Source organism: Seriola aureovittata, chromosome 21, assembly GCF_021018895.1.
Source record: "Seriola aureovittata isolate HTS-2021-v1 ecotype China chromosome 21, ASM2101889v1, whole genome shotgun sequence".
In the NCBI taxonomy this organism is placed as follows: Eukaryota; Metazoa; Chordata; class Actinopteri; order Carangiformes; family Carangidae; genus Seriola; species Seriola aureovittata.
The window spans coordinates 17,536,713-17,556,393 of NC_079384.1; the positions used below are offsets into that span (position 1 = coordinate 17,536,713).

Sequence of the window (19,681 nt, forward strand, 5' to 3'; positions counted from 1 at the left end):
AATCTGTTAATATTTGCTATTTTTTTCCCAGTTTTTCTATGATAGTAAACTCAACATGTTTGTGTTTTTTACTCAATCAATGTTTTCTGACATTTTATTCACCGAATAATCAAGTCAATAAAGAAAGATAATTGAAAATAATTGTCTGATGTTTTGATAATGAAGATAACTGTTTTGTTGCAGACTTACAGTACTCCAGTGATGGAATAATAGTACTTTGCCCAAGATTTTCAGTGTTTTAAAAATCTAGTTTATTGTTTTAGTAATTAACACACCGAAAACCTTGGGTGAAGTCATATTATTCCATCATAGGAGAACTGTAAGGCTGCAACCAACAATTATTTTCATTATCAGTACATCTGATAGTTATGCGATTTAATAATAAATTACTTAAATGTCAAAAACTATTATGCTCATCATTATACCCTGAGGCCAAGTTAACATATTCAAATTGCTTCATTATTTCTGGCCAACCGTCCAAACCCAAAAGAAAGCAGGGAAACTATCAAATATTCACATTTGAGAAGATTATACCAGTACATTTTTGATTTAAAGAACAACTTAAATGATTAATCAGTTATAAAATAGTTGCCATTAAATTTCTATCAATCAACTAACCATTGAATCTCTGTAGTGGAGGTTAATAGGGCGCCAGCAATAAATGTTTTGGCCCAGCTTGGAAGGGGTGTCCACATACTTTTGGCTATTTGGTGTAAGTTTGACCAAAAATAATGCAAATTTCTAAGGCCTTCTGCAATCGCGTCCCCTGGTTGTTTCTGGCCTTGAGCAACTTGTGTAGTTTTGTTTTTATGACAGGCTATAAAAAAGACATCTGATAGCTGGAAACCTGACAAAGTGGTGAGTACAACGGAGCTGTGGACACACTTTCCACATGGAGGCAGTGTGCACAAGCGGAGCTGCCAACAAGCCAGTTTGATGGGTGAGGAAGAAGAGCGGCGCACACAATGCACTGCACGGCTGACAAGGGTTGTGTCTCCCCGATTTTCACGATAAATTTCCAATTCAGTGGAAACTTGTGAAGGGGCAGCAGCGGAGCTGATCACCTCGTCTCTGTGAGTATTTCCACTCCGGAATCGGTGAGAAAAGGGAATCGCTGAGCGGAAACCTCGGCGAGTGGTCCAACTTCTCCCAAACATTGGATTTACACAGCGAAGGCTGCATGAAGGAGCTGCCCGGCCCAATGGGGGCTTGGCCGACACCCTCGTTTATGGAAATCGACACCGAGGCTTTGATATTTGGGCCTTGAGTTTTTTCTTTATGATGGAGGTGGATGGGAAGAAAAGCTGCGTATGAAGAAGTGAATATTATTATAATACGGGTGATTAGTTGCTTAAAAATCTTTCGTATCCCTCCTGCTTCCTTTAAAATAATTTTGAGATTGTTGTTTAGCCGGCTAACGCTGGCTAGCCGGAGTGCTAACGTTACGTCTTTCTTTTGATGTGATGCGAATTCAACCATTACTATCGGCCATTAACATTTCGACAGCAGGAAAATTTATTCTCTTGGCTGCTGGACATTAGTTAGCTCCACGCCGTAGCATCCGGCTTGTCAGATTTTCCAGACACGTTTTAAGAATATAATTGTATTCTTATGTTGCGGGCTGAATATATCGTAATGTATCGAGTTAGCCGTGTGAGCAAAAAGCTAATCGGCTGGAATCAACACTGAGCTAGCTAGCAGTAGCATTAACAACTAAAACTCAACCAGACAGCTAATTTTACTCCTTAAATGTGGAGTAATTTCAGAAAAAAACACTTAACGTTTCACATTAACTCGAAATCATGTCACGGCAGCCGTTGTGTTAAATGTGGGATATCTGGGTTATTGGCCTCGCTAACCAGCTAACCGTATCATTTAGCTAATAAATTTGTCAGCGTGTGCAGAAATATAGGAAATCCTACAGTTGTATTGAGCAATGCCAGCGTTGGCGTGATTTTCATTTTGAAATATATCCAGAGGTGACTCGGCCTGTTTTGTCAGCAGCACAACTAGACTTGTCTTTTTTGTTTACATGCGTGTAACTTATGTGGTTGTCGGTTGAATTTCTAGCTAGCTAGCTAACGTTAGCCTTCTCCGAGACACAATCAGCTATGTCCTGACATCTGTGTGTGTGTCGTGGATGATTTAAATTCCAATGTAGATCTAAGTTTAATTGAAATGACACTAAAATTTCGCCGAAAGAAAGGCACAGATGCCAATGGACTGTTGTCAAAGGACGGTAAATAATAGCCACTGGTTTCATTAACGCCATTTTAACAGAGGCTCCCTGCGAGGGCCTGTGTGGTGGTGTTTTATTTGCGGTTCGGTGCCTTCCACCGGACCGGGACTTGAATAAAGTGCCTTTGGTCTCACTGGAGTTACAAAAGGAGGCGCCGTTTGAACATGGAGGGCCCGAGCCGAAGCACTGGATTCAGGCAGAGCCGACGGTCCCGTTCTCAGCGCGACAGGGAGCGGCGGAGGAGGAGAGTGGACCTGGCCGAGGAGAGGGCCACATCCCTGTCCTCAGGCTCAGACCGGGAGGCTTGTGGGACGAACAGTGTCCTGGGTCCTGGTGGGAGAGAATGTCGGCCCGGTTTTGGGAGACACAGGCCTCCACGCCGGAGGAAGAGAGAGTCTGTGTCCTGTGAGGAAGACATCATTGATGGCTTCGCTATTGCGAGCTTCATCAGCTTGGAGGCACTGGAGGTAAATGTCTAGATGTTACATTTTTACACCCAGCCATCAGCTGTCATCCATTAAACAGCTTTTATTCTCCACATTTAGTGTAAACAAAGTGATGGATGACACTAAAATGTTGCTTGGCAGGATTTGGCACATTCCTTTCCTCTCATTTAAAAAAAAAAAAAAAATTGATCGGCATGTATAGAGCAGTAGGAATTTAAACCTAGATTTTAAGTCCTCTTTCCTCCTCTCCATCATGTCAAATGATACCTTCTTCCCTCCAACCAAAGGTGTGAAAAGGCTGCAGATTGAACTCCTCAACTCTGACACCATTACTTGCTTGGAAAAAGCACTCCTCTCAGGCCAAACCCAAACCCCAAGGCATCCCTCTGATGGGTTCTGGAGAGGCCTCAATTATTCATGTTCTAATTCTGTTAGGTGTTGATGAGCTGCCAAATGGCTTTTCAGAAAAAGAAATGGAAAAATACATGACCATAATTGTGTATTAACTCTAACCCCTCAACAGCAGTGATGGTTGTGTTTTGTTTGTACTTGGACCCGGGCTCTTCATCTAATACTTATCATTCCTAACTTGCTCAGATCAATTGACTATCCATCAAAACGGGGCAGGGAACTAAAGTCACATGTGGATTCCAGGATCAGCATTTGGTTGACATGAAGTTTCCACCGTGCATTTAGAGCTTTAATACACATACACGTGGCCTATGTTGGCATGGAAACACATTTGGCATGCTGATGAAGAAAAAAAAAATCTCTAATATTAGTTAATCAGCCTTCAGGGTACTGATGGTATCTGCATTTGACCTCGACATCAGGATGGGAAACCAAATTATTTGCCCATAGGTTATGTTCCAAAACTGCCTATTTACGCACACATACAGTTCCACTGTTGTCCACCTGATTTTACAGTAAAATGAATCGGTGCCAATGGTTGGTTATTATCTGAAACTGCTAATAGAAAAAACGTAAACACTACAAGCTTGAATTTAGAAGTGATTACTGGTGGAATGTGTCAATTTCCTTTCAAAAATTTTTAATTTCCTGCCTGAATTTATTAATAATAGTAATTGCCCGCAGTTAAGATAATTTATTTAAGAAATGAACAGTTCCGCTTGTCTTTCTTTTCTTCTCTGTTTAATGCTGGTTGGAGACTGTTGTGTTTTTGTATTGCGGCATCATGAAATGTAATAAAGATTTAAATCATAAACAAAAAAGAAATGAACAGTTCCACCAGTTTGACGGACAGGCTGTGGTGACCTTCATGTTGACCTTTCAAGCAGAATTTTTATTTATTTTTCATTCCCTTTTCTATAGCTTTTCTTTATCTTATAATAACACAAACTTCAAAACGATGAAACATTCAATCAAACCCATGTACTTAAAAGAATAATGAGTCTGACAATATGTGGTGGATCGTTTGGAGTGTACCTATTTTTTTTTTTTTATGCATCTAACTGTCTACTGGAATGAAACCTCTATATAGTATTTTGGAATATATGCAGCACCTTTGTAATTTCAAGATATTATTATATTGGATTGCCCTGTTTTATGCATTGAAATTGTGTTAATTTGTACCCATACCTTTTAACTTAATACAAATAATCCCATTTTCCTGATGGCTTAGAAGAAACAAGTTGTGCGGGTTCTCAACCTTTTTAGATTGTGGCCTTTTATAACCAAGAAGCTCCTACTTGTAACACACTGATTATGTCTATAAGCTATTTAATGAAGTAGTGAAACTTCCTTTCTTTTGAAAAAAACAACAAAAAAAAACTTTTTGGGTTCCTGAAGAGGCAATACTTTCCTGTATTTCACCAGAAAAAGCACAAGGGGGGGGGGGGTGTTGTACAACTGATATGCTTTTTCTTCCTCTTTCATAACTTGTCAGTCATCTCACAATTTCTCACATTTATCTTTTGACCTGCTGGGGACAATGATCAGACATATGGGAACCTCTGCACACACTGCATCCTACTCGAATATCTTTGTCTTTTTGGTGGACACAATATTAGAAACACCTTTTTAAAAAAAAGTCAAGTTAAACATCACAACAATTTAAAAAAAAAAAATAAATAAATAAATCTTAAAACAGCCATATAATCGAGGCTACTAACAAACAGGCGAAGTCATATGGCCATGCAGGCTGCATTACATCATTCGTGTTTCTATTTTTGCGTCCACTTAGAAACTGTGCAGAAATGAGGTCTGTCAGGACATTAATCAACATGCAACTAGCCTATGGTCTTTGGCCTCAGGTGTACACATTCATGCTTTTTGCTAGACATGTAAACAGATTTTTTTTTTTTTCCTCTTTATCAGATGGACTGCTCACTGAAGCCCAGTCAGCGCACTGATATGCTGGGAAGGAGGAACAAGGGGAAGAGAGGGCCAGAGGAGAACGGTGGAGGGCCACTGTCCGAGCCGGAAGAAGGAGCCCCACACAGCTACTCCAGCAGCTGCTGGAACAAGAGCAGAAATAAGAGACGAAAGATAGAGGTGAACTGATATAGCTGTGACTGATGAGCTGCAATGTTTTCTTGTAATCTTCAGCTTGTCATGTTAGATGTTGAGCTAATTCTTAATCAAATAGCTGTGTTTACATTTCTTTAGTGCCGCTGACCTGTATATCCTCTCATTGGAAATAGTCTAGTTAAACTGGTTTGCACACACCCTGTTGCACAAATTTGAACAACACCCATCAATCAAGTGTTTTTCTTTTTTATGAAGCAGTGCAGGGTGATTCCAATCAACCAGGAAAGATACATTTATGTAAACATATTTCACATTTGTTGATGCTTAATCACATTAGATTACATATTTTTTCCCTTTAGCCACATTTTAAAACTTAATTGAAAACAACTGGAGCTAACAATATTGATTTATTATTTTTTAGGGACACCCTTTGGAGACTGGCTACATTGTAAGTTTCTCTTCTGATTCTGTGCTGAATGTGACGTTCTCACGTTGTGTATTATTTCGACAATTGCTTTAAAACTGCACATTGCCCGAAAGTTTTTCTGAATGTTTTTTTTTTCCTGTCTTCTTTTAGTGTGACACTGAGAGTGATACAGGAGACAAGGTGTGTACTTCTTTCTTGTAATTTAATGAGTACTAATTGCTGCCTTTTCTTATTAGTTAATGAATGCATGGCATTTAAAACAGTATTGCTGACAGACAGTATTAATAAATGGCAAAAGTTTCTAAAATTCAGTAATTGATATATTGATTTTCATTGAGTATAGATAGAGCATAATTCTAATGAAATTGTTTCTTTTTGTCTATCTCCAGGCTTCTGACAATGACATGGATCGAGTGTTCACAGTCACCACTACAAAAGGTATGAGAAATAAAAACTTATTTTATTTCTGCTGCTTCACATTCATGAAATGATGAAATGATGTGTCAATCAATGGGCCCTCGCATGGCTATATTTAGATCTCGACAGAAAATTAGAAAAGTAGCCAGACTTTGTTTTTTATTCTTGTGTCATTACATTTTGATTCAAAGTTGTGCTAGCTGCAGCACCAATTTCAGTCAATCTTAAAATTACAGAGGCATTCAGCAGAATGGTGTAGAATGACATGATGTGCAATGAAAGATGAATGGTTTGGTATTCCATGGGGTTGATTTCGCGTATAATGATTTGAGTTTCTGTGCCTCAGCTTACATTGAGAAGACATTTATGCAAATACCGGAAACGGTAACATCTTTGCTCTTATTGCACTATGACACGAAAAGGACCGGGAATGTCTTTACAGTTTCCAACCCTGCGATCCAGCTCAGGCCAGGTCCAAATTATGTTCAGACTAATCAGGTTTGGTAGGAACCTGTTAATTTGTCTTGGGTCTGTGTGTCAGTATGTCTAGTGCCCATGTTGATTCAATCAGGACTGATCGTGTAGTGTGGTATAATCATCCCAGGTCACTGCTCATTAATGCTCAATGTTGTTGTTTTCTCTCCAGCTGGGTCTGTTGTGGTCAACCATGTTTTGGATGGACAGTTACTTTTTCTCCCGCTACATATTACATTACATGCATCTCAGGCTTTCCATACATACAGATACATATTGAATATTGATCTGATTCAGTGCTCTATTTTCCCTAAATTTAAAAACAATCACTGATTGTATGGAACTTGTTTGGATCATTTTTGTGAAAAGTAACATGAGGTCAGATGTGGCCCTTAAAATTAAGTCGACAGCTTGCTTTGACTTACTGTAGGGGAAACACTGGACTTTATAATAACAGTGATAAACAAACACATCCTGTGATACTTAGTCCCCTTAATAATGTCAGTTATGGCCTCAGTACTGACCCATCGGTTCAGTACACCCCTAAGTTTTTGATTGGGTTATTATCCTTGGGTCTTACTGTCCTCAGGTCAGAGTGTCTCCATCTCACTCTCCTTTTTTTGTTTTTATAATTAATTTATAGAGATTGAATATTTTGGACCTGTGAAGATCTCTATCACTAAGCTTGATTTCATGCTTTGGGTTTGGGTTTCCTCTTTGTACATGCTGTATTTCTTTCCCTCGCCCCTGTTACTCTACACTGTATAATATGAAGTAAAGGCAAAATGCTGACCCATAATTCTCTTCTTTAGTTGTGGAGCCTGCCCCCTCAAACATGGGCACATCCATGGGCAAAAGCTGCCCTTCTCTACCGGCCCGCTGCGGTGGTGTCTCACGGTTCATGGTGACCCCGCGAGTATCTGGCCTGGAGCGAAGTCAGGAGAAAAGCCTGGAGCCGCATTTCCCAGAGCCTGTTTCTTCTTCTACCTCTTCTGCCTCCTTCTGCCTGCCTTCCCATTCCCCGGTCACAGCCTCAGGCACGGTCCCCAGGCCTAACCCGATGACCAGTAATGGCAGCCGCCACAACGGCAGCCCCCCGCTCTCCAAACACAAGTCCTTCCTCACTCTGCCTGGACGATCTCACTCCATCTACAACATCAACAACAGGTATGAAACTTACATCATAGTAATTTTTGATTAAAGTTTTACTATTATTTTCCTGTCTTAGAAAACATGATTCATGTTTCTTACTTAAGCTTTCTCCCTTTCAGGAGCAGCACCCCAGTCAAACCTCCACCATCTGCTTCATCTGTTGCGTCTTCCTCATCCTCCATGCGCCCTCCGACTCCCTCCACCAGTGTGTCGCTGCCCCACAATAGGGGCTCAGGATCCTCAGGGCCCCTCCGACCCCCATCCCGAGCCAGCTCTGGGGCCCTGTACACGTCCTCACCTGGCCTGCCTCCCCCCCCACCTCTGCTACAAGGTCCTGCCCACTCAGCAGCAGCAGGTACGCTCAACCAGCAAGAATGCTACTTTTCAATGCTGTTAAAGTCTCTTGGTCATTAAGCTGTTCATGAGAACACTGTGACTAATGTGATACTAAAATAGACTAAACCCAGACTTCCTCTGGTGGTTGTCTGGGGTGTTGAGGAAGTTGTGTATTGATGGACTGAGATCTGATCAGACTCGGCACAGAAAGTACTGCATTCTTTGTATAAAGTAGAGGCTGCATGCTTGACTGTGTTGTATTTGGAGACTGGATAAGCAGTACCTTAGAAAATACCAAATCTGTTAATTATTAGTAGTCATAGTCTGTCAAATTAACCCTAGCAAGTGTTGAAAGTACACCATAATGTTTCAACACGATTGCTGCATCAGAGCTTAAACTCTCACATCTTGAATTCACCAGAGCGCGAGGGCAGACGCAGCGTCCCAGGGGCTGAAAATAATGCAGCAACTGCGGGTCGCTCTACTCCGGGTGGTCCATCAGCATCGAGCTCGGCACCGGGTTCATCGGGCCGGACGTCTCAGAACCAGCCGAGCATCCAGCCACTGGCCTTCCAGTTCCATCAGCACAACCACCAGCACCAACACACGCACACGCACCAACACTTCACGCCCTTCCTGCACCCCACAGCTACTGCACCGCCTCTGGTGAGATGCTCTCTGCTGTTATGCTGAACATCTGTGTCGTACTTAAAATTCCTGTGTGGCTGGAATGTGGACCATATTCCGTTTTTTTTTTTTTTAGATGTTTTAACCCACGCACTGCCTTTGTCTTTTAGTTTGATAAGTATCCAGGCAAAATGGACGGGCTGTACCGACACCCTGTGAGTATCTTGTGTCATCTTACTGATTATATAAGTGGTGATAATTTACAGATTAAACCATAAAGGCTGGGAGTACATTTCAGTACTTGGAACAATACATTTTAATAAACTTATTTTATCATTTATACTGTTAAATGGTCAATTACTCATATAAATGTTTGTTTGTGTCATGGCAGTTCTTCCCACAATACCCGCCGCCCTCAGTGCCAAGTATCCAGCCTGTGATTCCTCCCACCGGGCCTTTCAGCTCCTTGCAAGGAGCATTTCAGCCAAAGGTGGGAATAACGCTCTCTATGCCTTTTGTATTACGTAGTCCTTGGCGCCCGCTAGATGTCATTTTGTCAGGGCACATGGTACATGTCTTAACATTGACAAAAGTGACAGCTGGGTTCATTTGATCACCCACACTGAAAGATGAAAGCAGATATAAATAAGGAGCATGTTTGATAACAGTTATGAGTCGTGGGGGGGGGGGATGATTTATTGAGGAGCTCTGACCCCCATACAGCAGGTGTGCTGCACATGAAAAGTAGCACTGGAAAAGTAAAGAGTAATGTCAGATGTTAATCAGTGATCAGTTGTAGACCTGTAGATAAGTAGGTTGTGGCTGATGTGTTGTGCTGTGTTTGACAGCCTCTTGTCCCTCAGGGAACGGGTCCTGATATATCTGCACGACTTGGGGTTGTGCCTCACCACCTGCAGCCCAAGGACCCCAGGGTAAGGACAGTATGCTTACTTTCAACTTGTTTGCATCATCCCTCCAATCATGTTGTTTTCTTTACATGAAAATATGCTGATGAGGAAAGCCAGTTTAGGCTAGGATGTGCTGCAACATGGGCCTAGTCAGTGCAGTAAAGAGTGCAAAACTATTTCTGATGAAGAGTGAGACATGATGATTAAAAGTGGTTTTACACTTCTGTTCTCTTGTAGCTAACTGATCCATTTGGGACATCGTTGAAAGTCAGTAATGTAAGCAAAAACAGATGTTTTTGAATCCCTTGGCTCCTTAAAACCTTCAGCCTGTTTTACTTTCTCACTGCTTCACTCACTCTTTGCACTAATCTCACTTGTAATCTTGACTGCTACTGGTCTATTCTCTGCCCTTGCACACCCAGTTAGATATTTCAGACCCAGAAATTACCCCAGTTATAATGTATGTGGTTACATATGCATGACTTTTTTTATATTCCCAAACTTATACTGAGCCCTGGCAAGTAACTTTATCTCCAGCTGGAAACCCCAATCTTGTGGAGAGGCTAGACAAGATATCTCTGAACACGACGAAGGACATCTGACTCTGTGTGCAAAGGCTTTCAAGTTGTACATGCAAGATTCATGGAATAACATAGTAAACTCCTGTGATTTTTTTTTTTTTTTTTTGTGCTGTGCAGAAACCAGGAAAATGGTGTGCTATGCATGTATATGTGGCCTGGATGATTCTAAGCCATCAGAAAAAAGTAAAGGTATGTTTTTCTTATTAAATTCCTGTGTTGTAATTTTCCTAAAAGTATATTTCACTTGTCACAAGCAGTTTTATTCCAGTGAGATGTTCAGAGTAGATAGAGGAAGGTTTAAATAGAAAGTGTCGTGACCCCTTAAAATGCCAAGTTAACTTTTCTGCCCACATCTTTCAGCTGATGCAGGCTGATCCTCACAAGTTGGACTTCCGCAATGACCTGCTGGCCCGTCTTCCTGGAGCTGGGGGACTTGGCCCCTTGGGGCCCATAGGAGGAGCCCTTCCTCCCACTCATGACCTGACCAGACCTCCCAGTCTGTTCTCAGCTACAGGTGCATGTCTAAACATTTTTGTCTCTTAAGAACAGCTGACAGAATGTGAGTTTATTGTTGATTTGACAGCTTGAAGACAAAAAGATTCAAGCTGTGTGGCCTGTTTTTTCCTTAGTTTTGTGTTTTAGTATTTCACTCCTGCACATGTATTGTGCACTGAACTGAACTTGTCGATGCCTTCTACCTGTCATAATCTTTCCGATTTGTCCTGTCCTCACATCCCTGTAGTTTGACAGCTCCTGTAGCATTGCTATCCAAATCACAGCATGAAATGTGTGAGAAGCTTGATTTGATTACTCATGACATTGTTTTGTTTTACTACAACTTCTCTCCCTCAGGTGCAGTCAATCCGTCCTCAGCTCAGTTCATCTCTCCATCAACGCCCCACTCCTCTTTCCTCGCACCAACTGCACACTTGGGTAAGAGCAACTTAAAAAGACACATCATCAAATAAATGAAAATCAACTGTGTATTTATTTAAATGTAATAGAAATATAATGTGATTTGTATCAACACAGCATTTTTTACTGTTTATCTGCCTGTGTGTTTCAGATCCGTACGGCCGATCCCCACCCTTCACCCCGCTGGGAGCTCTGGGTTCTGGTGCCTTTGGAGGACTTGGCAGCCCAACACTGGGTCAGTCTCACAACATCTCTAGTCTCGAAACACGAGACTTAAGGATAGACTCAAATTTTTTAAATACTGTCAGCACGTGTGTGTTGTGTATGTTGAGAGACAACTCAACACTTCCCCACACTTACGTATATACAGTTTATACAGCTGATACGGTTCAGACACTGAAATTCAATCCTTTTAGTGTAGTTTGAGTAACAGATTGATGCATCTCAGATAGCTAAACACTGAGACAAGATTTTACAGCTCTGGTGGCAATTGTATTATCTTTCATTATGAGAGTCAGAAGTTTAACAGTAGAAATACTCCGTTAACATTACAGAGTAATTTACCAGGAGTTTGCTCTTGCATATATTTGATTTGCCACTGCAACATCTTGCTGGATGGTTTCACCTTCCTGCCAAAGTTGAGCCACGTTCCACTTTTTTGCCGCACATTCATGCTTTTTATTGTTTTTTTTTTTCTTTTTCTTTACTGTATTTTGCTGGAGCTCCCTGCATTGGTGCCCCTGCTGTGTCACTGGACTGGTCTCTGTCAGTTGAATAAAGGGGCTGAATTTCTTTCTCACAGGGCTAATGTCAGCCTTATTGCTTGGTGTAATCATTCCTTGAAGTGATCCCTTCCTAATGCAACTCCATTTCAGAAATTCGGGGACAGACTCGACCGTCCTCCTTCAGTTTAAAAATGCATTTGTAAAGTTCAGCTGAAGCGAACATGAGGCTTCAGCAGTTAGTGAAATCAAGTGGGTATCTTTATCCTACAAGTGTTGCGTAAATTTATTGCTGAGGCTGTTGTGCCGGCAACAAACCTAGATGCAGATACTAGGCGATCTCTCCCTGCAGCGACTCAGCAAGGAAATGCTGTCCAGGGAAGCTCACAGAAGGAAATTGTACTGTAAGGCTGTAACTTTAGACGATATTTGCTCTGTCTGGCTAACACAGACAGCTGATTAGTTTCTTCATTAGTTTCAGCTTAAATTAGAAATACATTTTTGCTTGCAATACTGTGGATTTTTTCCGTCATCTTTTTACAGTGTAGCCGCAGGTCAAATGAAGAAATCCCATCATGGCCAGTGGAGATGGGAGGTATAATTACACCAACCAGTAAATCAACTCATATGTGGCATATGAGTGTTGCATGTAGACAGACTTGTGAAAAGCCAAACCTGTCCTTTACGTTCTGCTCCTTTGTCTGTCTTTATGGTAGATACTGTATACACCCATGTGAATGAACTTGTAAGGTTGTAATTACAACTTGATTTGATACTTGGAACTTTAAAAAAATTGACTGGTTGGCTTCAATATAGTGAGAGGATAGAGAGTGTGTGGGTGGAGAATGATATCACATCTTAATATCACAAAGGACAGTTGCTTAACAGCATTAGAAGAAGACAAAATAACACAGCTACTGTGGCTTTAGTTTATTATACTTTATAAGTCCTTATAAAGGTGAGGTGTTAAATGGAGGCTAATTCTGTCACACATTCAGTCGCCAGCTGATCTGCATTTGTGATTATGGGCTGTAAAACTGTTAGAAGTATTGAAAACAGGAACTGGGGAGATGCTTGCTTCAAAGAAACTGCTAAAATTCCATGGTAGCGTGCCATCCTCATGAGAGAGGTCAATGATTGTAGCGGTTACCATCCTCTCAAGACATTATTAACCCACAATTCACCATGTGGGAGGAAAGTAAAACTACTAACAGTTTCTGTTTCTTTTCAGTCTTCTCAGAAGTTTCTGACTAACTGTCTAACAATTATAGCAGATACTTTCGCGAACTGATATCTGGTTCTGATAAAAGCCTGCAGTCATAAATGCATATTGAAGCTGTAACACAGCCTCTGATATATATTTCCCCCTCCCTGCCTTTATTGCTACAGCGCAGCTTTGATCTAGGCCTGGGTTGTTTTTTTTTGTTTTTTTTTTATCGCAAACAACTCCTTGTACCACTATATGTAATTGAGGTTTTGTTGTTTAACTACAGTTACATTGCTGAGTCTAAACCACATCAGGTGTATAACATTGTCTAACATAAACAACCATGTAAGAACTCTGTCTAAATATATGCAATACAAAATTAACTTAAATATTATGAAATTAGGAATCTGACTGACTTTTTGTTCTTCAGACATAATTTGGTCAAACAAAAAGTTTTAAGATGAAATGCCCAGCCCTACTTCTCCATCTCAGCAGGTGAAACTTGTCTTAACTTTGGCCGAGGCGTTTGTTTGTCATCACTCTGCTTTTCTCTCCTCTTAATGCTTTTCTCTCCTGTCTCATAGCACAGCTACAGCTCAGCTGTTACTGTCAGAGACATGCTGTGAATGGCTGTGCTGGCCTTTGTCATTGATATACAAGTACAAGGTTGGATGCATCAATTTGAGTAGCCAAGAAGACTGGAAGCAGTCCAAATAAACATGAAAGCATGGATTTAGACATCTCTGTCAAATTGGAAAAAAACTCATGGTGTATTGGGAGGTTGTCCCATCGTTTAGCTGCGTTTGACGACTTGACTAAGCTGGAGGAGATCACTCATTAAGGAGCCCAGTGCTAAAACGCATCAGTTAAAGGGTTTCAAGAGGTTTGATCATTTAGCAACTTGTTTAGATTAAGATTTCTGTTGTATATGCTGTAAAAGAGGTTGTTGAAATAATACAAACAAGTTTAGTGTTGGACTTTTGTTGTTTAGGTTTGTTGCTTAAGTGTTTTTACTTGTGTTAACTTGAAAAAACTGTGGCTTAATATTAGAAGCTAACTACACAACCTACTGTGAAACATGTTTTTTTTTCTTCACAAGATGGGAATAGCAGCTTTATGAAATATTTTATTTGAAAGCTTTAAGGTAAAAATGGTTTACATCCCTTTTTTAACAATAAATGTCTTTTTGGTCTGCAGCGGGCTCCATGTTTGGCCCTAAAGACACACCAGCCAGTGTGGTCGGGGGCTTGTCCAACCCCAACCATCACGACGCGTGGAACCGTCTACACGGCGGCCCGTCTGGGTTCCCCGTTGGCCCCAACTGGGTTAAAGGCTTGGATAAGAGGGACGAGAGGGACAGAGGGAAAGATGGAGAGAGGCGAGACATCCCCCACATCAAAGATGAAAAGGACAGGTATGACATTCAGCTGATTTTAATGTCGGCTTTACATTTCAAGATTTAAAGGAATAGCTTTGATTTTTTTTTTTTTTTTTTTACACAAAGTGGTGTTTGTAAGCGATCAGTACCCACATTACTCCAGGCAGTCCTGTGGTCACAGATTTCCCACTAAGATAGGGACATGTTGGGTGAAAATGAACCATGGAGACAAGCTATTAAAACACATAAAATAGATTTAACCCAACAGGATACAACAACAATTTCCCCTCATATCTCTATATCAGATGTGATGAAAGTGAAATACTGGGCATTTTTAGTGAAGCTTGGATGATCAATGCATCTTTTATACATTGCCTGTGCTTGAATTTTAGGGCTGCAACTATTGATTATTTCTGAATTGTTTTGTCTATACAATAATCACAAATATGAAGATGGTGAAAAATGTCGGAGCCTTAGGTGGTGATTTCAAATTTTGTCAGACCAACTGTCCAAAACCCAAAGATATCCAGTGTTCTATCAGATAAGAAAGAAATACAAACTGACTTTAAACGATTAATTTATTATCAGAATAGTTGCAGATTATTTTTGTCAGTTGACTAATAGAAAAATAAAGTAATTAATATTTAAGCTCTAAGGCATTTATAAATTAACATACATGTAATGTGTTGAGATTTATTGAAAGAGAGATACATGTATGGACGGTGTATGACTGGTTTGAGAACTGCAATTTAGGAGTTTTTATGATGTAACTTTTTTTTGCGCTTCTTTTCACAGAGACAATATGCTGTATGGCCGACAACCTGTGAGAATGTCTCCGGTTGGCCCTCCCTTCAAGCCCCGCAGTAGCACCCCAGTCTCCCACATTAATGGCCACAACAGTGTCCTGGGGCCGAGCAGTGGGCCTATTGAGGACTTGACACGCAGCTTAAGTAGAGACAGAGACCGTGAGCGAGACAGAGAGGGGGACAAGAGGCCACTGCCAACAGTGTCTTCACGAGCACCTCCTCTTGGCTCTTCGTCTTTAGTAGCAGACAGGGACAGACCACGGTCTTCCTCATCTTCTGTTCTCACTACTCCCCCTCCCTCCAATCGCTCCGCCCCATCTCCTTTGGACCTTTACCCCCGCCCAATGGCCCCAACAGCACATAGCCACCACAACGAACCCTCACACTCCCAAAGAGACAGCAACCTCCCTGCTTCCTCCGCAGCTTCTGCCTCCATCACCTCTTTGTCTCAGGCCAGGAAGCCTGACCGGACCACAACACCCATCTCCAAACCTCCCATGCCCTTCCCCCCAGTTAAAGTCAAAGAGGAGCGGAAAGAGGAGCCGGAGCACATCCCCATATCCTTGCCTCCCCCAGCGCCCAACCACAGCTTTGACCGGCCCAACAGTCATCCACACCACCATAGATCTGGTACCCCTTCCTCCTCTTTATCACTGACTCCCACTCCTGGTGTTCCCCTCCCACCACCCACTCCAAACCCTCCTTCCCACCAACACCTTTCCCTGCTGGACCGCTCAAGAGCCATTGAAGCGTACCTAGGAAGCACGGCAGGAGCTGCAGGGCTGGTGATGGGTTCAGGAGAACGTTTTACCCATGGTCCACCCCAAGGACCATCACAGGGCCCTCATAGCTTCACCTGGGACCCCTGGAGGGAGCTGGCAGCTCAGCAGCAACATCACCATCGTAGGGAGGCTTTGGCACTTAGGTCAGACCCTCATCTAGCCCTGCGATCCGATCCACATCTGGCCCGGCTGCTCCAGCATCAGCGTCTTCTGGAAGCAGAGAGGGTTGCGGCTGTAGCAGCTGCAGCAGCAGCAGCGGCCGCCCCTCACCACCCTCCGTCTTCTACCTCTTCTGCCCCCACCTCTGCTGTCCGCCAGGAGTTCGGCCTAATGGCCCATCATTTTGACCGCCCTCATCAGCTCGGACCCCCAGGAGGAGGACTGATGGATGAGGAGCAGCGTGCCCAGATCCTGAGGGAAGACTTTGAGCGGGCTCGCTTCTTTGGAATGCACCCACACCTCCCCGCTGGCTCTCACCTCTCAAGCCCCTCTCATGCTGCTACTGCCGCTCACCTGGAGCAGCTCCACCCTGGCCTTCTCTCCCACCAGCTTCCCCCAGGAGCCTCTGCTGCTTCTCAGCACCATGCGGGCCTCTACTCCCGTCTAGCTCCACTAAACCCACACCACATGTCCAACGGCCTCCTGGCAAAGACCCCTGCAGGCTTGCTGCCAGTAGGGGCACCGCCTCCACTCATTCCGTCCATCACCAGCCGATCGTCCACACCTCCCCGCAGACTTGGAGGGCAAGGGGAGCTGGCACTGTACAGTGCCCACAAAGATGGAGAGTCCAGATAGTACAGGGACAACACTGGAGGAGATTCAGGGACATGTCAGGATCACTGTGCTGCTCTCAACCTGCCCCCTTTTCCTCTTGCAGACTACTAAACCCTGCCCTCCCAGTTACACAACCGAACCAGCTGCAGTCCCCCACCAGAGAGGGGTAACAAAACTGGCTGGAGGTGATGGTAGGGAGGGAAATGCAAGACTCATCAGTGTGATTTGGAATATGCCCAATGGTTCTATCAGTGCAATTTAAAGGTACATGGTTTCTGTGCATCCTTGGTGTATTTTTATTTTATACTGGCTGTTGGTTATTACAGTACTCACTTTCGAAAGCTGTAAGAAGAGGCAGAGGACAGCTTTTTTCATTTGTCAGGTGAATTAAGATCCATGCTTTTAAAAGCAAGCCTTTTCCGGCTGGATTGGAAATGACTTCCAGAGGGATGTGCGCTTTGAGAACAAGTCAAGGGTTCATCCTCAGCTTGGTTAACTCATGGGATATTGTAAAGCCCTCCTCTACATAAATCAAGCCTGATATTGGGTATTGTGGATGAGGGTTTTTAGAAATACAGTCGTAAAGTGGTGCTTTCTGTTCTGTCTTTGTGTCTTTTTGTCATTGTGAAAAGACAGATTACTGATGAGACCATTTAATGAAGATCAGTAAGCATCGTACCTCAGTTTCCTGCTTTACCCAAAAATCTAACCCCAAACCCTCAGCTTCACTGATAATGAGATTCAACCTTTTTTGGCTTGTTTTTTGTTTTCAAAGGATGAATGGCAAAATGAACTGTGCTACACTGTGTGAGTGAACACAGTATTTTAGAGCTTCCTGTAACTGTTTCCCAGTCTCCTCTTGACTATACGAGCAGGACCAGATTATAGTAGTCTAGAGAAATTGCCTTTGTAATTATTATTCTTAACATTAATTATCTTCTATAATAATAAATATATTCACTGTTATGTTATTTGTCATTGTTTCGGGTATCAACCAGTACTCTCTCCCCAGGTAGTAATATGTTTCAAATCATGCAAAAGACAAAGCAGAAGGCTTGCTTCACAGAAAACTTTTTAATGCTTGTGAACATTAAGCCTTATCGATTGCAACCTCTGGCCTCTTCAAGGATCTCATCTGTGACTTTATTATGCTGAGAGGGAGGTTTGCCTGTGTGTCACTGGTTGTGTGCTATATCCATTTGGGACTATGGGAGCCTTGTACATTGAACTGTCGAGTTGTTTCATCAACAAAAATAAGTTATATACATGGATAAGTGGGACATCTGCTGAAGAACTGAAAAAAAAAATAAAAGGACTTGTGTCAAAAGACAACTAGACAGTGGGTATCCTGAGAGGGAAAAGACTGGGTCGATTATTTTAATATGACCATTTTATACCTTTCAAACCCCTCCCCTAGAGACCACAAAGATTAATTATTAAATGAATTGTTGTTTACTCTGTTGTGTGGGTCTTTTGTTCTGAATCTTTAAAAGCAACTAACAAATATTTTTCTTATGGGTTAATCTGCTGATCAGTTATTCCATTAACTGTTTGGTGTATAGATTGTATTTTTCTTTTTTTTCTTTTTAAATCAAAAGGGAAAATGTGTGTCACAATTTCTTAAAGTCCAGTTGACATATTTAGAATCCAAAGGCCAAATATATCAGAAGAGTATGAAAACAAGCACATTTTACATTTTAGGAGCTATGGCCGTGGAATTTGGGGGTTTTTATTTTTAAAAATGGCCAGTTATTTTGTTTTAGCTTTATTAAATGTGATATTTTATACTTAATATCTCAGTTGAGCTGCTTCCTTTTACACGGTGTGACAGATTATCATTGACACTTGAATTTCCCCTTAGGATGAAGTAAGTATCCATTATCCAAACAGACCATAAAGAAAATCTGAAATAACTGTTACCGTAACAATCCTACTAGGGCTACAATTAATTTTTTTTTCTTTATGATTGATTAATCTGAAAATTATTTTGATTTATCATTAGTGTGATCTGTAAAGTGTGAGAAAATAGTGAAAATGCCACTTACAGTGTCCTTGAGCCCAAGTTGATGGTGTAAAAGTGCATGCTTTATCTGACTAACTGAAGACATTCAGTTTACTATCATGTAGGACAAAAGAATAAGAAGAGAAGCTGGAACCAGCAAATGTTTTGTCATTTTGCTTTAAAAATGGCTGAGGCAATAAATACATTATTAAAATAGATGGTTTAATTAAATTTTCTATGATTGACTAATCAAATTTGAAATTGACTATTGTTTTAGCTCCAAATCCTAAATTTTAAAGGAAATGAACAGGAAAGTATTCCACGTACTTCCCCTGGGTTTTATTAAGAATTAGGAGGTCTTACATAATCTAATGTCCAGATCCTTTGATCATAAATTTATCCAAAAGCATAATTTGTGGCTTCATTAAAATGACAAAATGGCGTCTTGAGTTATCTGACCAACAGTCCAAAACACAAAGATACTCATTTACTGTCTTGTATGGAAAGGAAAAGCCTTAAATCCTCACATCTGAGAATCTGGAACCAGCAAGTGTCTGCCATTTTTGCTTTAAAAAAATAATCTTATTAGATTATTAATAAAAATAATTTATTATCAAAATAGTTAATTTTCTGTTGATAATTAATCAACTAATGTTTCAGGTCTATATCCTGACATGGAATTAAAAAAAGTATTACACCTATTCACCATGGGTTTTACCTACAATAAAGAGGTTTACATATCATAATGCCTCAAATGTTGAGGTCCTTTGAACATAAAACACAACATAACTTATACCTAGATTAATCACCATCTCTTTGTCACTCAATGATCAAACGAAATGACTACAAAAACTACTCATATATCTGGTACAGAATGACGCGTAAAGACATGACTTGTAAACAATCATGTTAAAATAATTGTTCGAGTGATTTAAAAAATGTTAATCTAAAAGTGGAAATAAGATGATTACAATTACAATATTTTATTGTTGGCCTTT

The 19,681-nt window shown here is 41.3% G+C and overlaps 1 protein-coding gene across 5 annotated transcripts; it reads left to right on the forward strand.

The window, feature by feature from the left end:
- The first annotated feature begins 953 nt into the window (after positions 1 to 953).
- Positions 954 to 18,136, forward strand: fbrs (fibrosin). Of its 5 annotated transcripts, none has more exons than XM_056365949.1 (18): positions 954 to 2,706; positions 5,023 to 5,199; positions 5,597 to 5,623; positions 5,753 to 5,782; positions 5,992 to 6,040; positions 7,306 to 7,660; positions 7,750 to 8,000; positions 8,403 to 8,647; positions 8,779 to 8,823; positions 9,000 to 9,098; positions 9,457 to 9,540; positions 9,754 to 9,792; positions 10,215 to 10,286; positions 10,458 to 10,611; positions 10,950 to 11,030; positions 11,164 to 11,247; positions 14,139 to 14,355; positions 15,115 to 18,136. In XM_056365949.1, exons 1-18 carry the CDS (start codon positions 2,404 to 2,406, stop codon positions 16,700 to 16,702), a joined length of 3,900 nt encoding a protein of 1,299 aa, XP_056221924.1. In that variant the 5' UTR covers positions 954 to 2,403; the 3' UTR covers positions 16,703 to 18,136. The 5 variants fall into 5 exon arrangements, with proteins under 5 accessions (XP_056221924.1, XP_056221926.1, XP_056221925.1 ...); XM_056365951.1 differs by having other exon boundaries at positions 9,472 to 9,540; XM_056365950.1 differs by having other exon boundaries at positions 7,765 to 8,000.
- Positions 18,137 to 19,681: the final 1,545 nt, after the last annotated feature.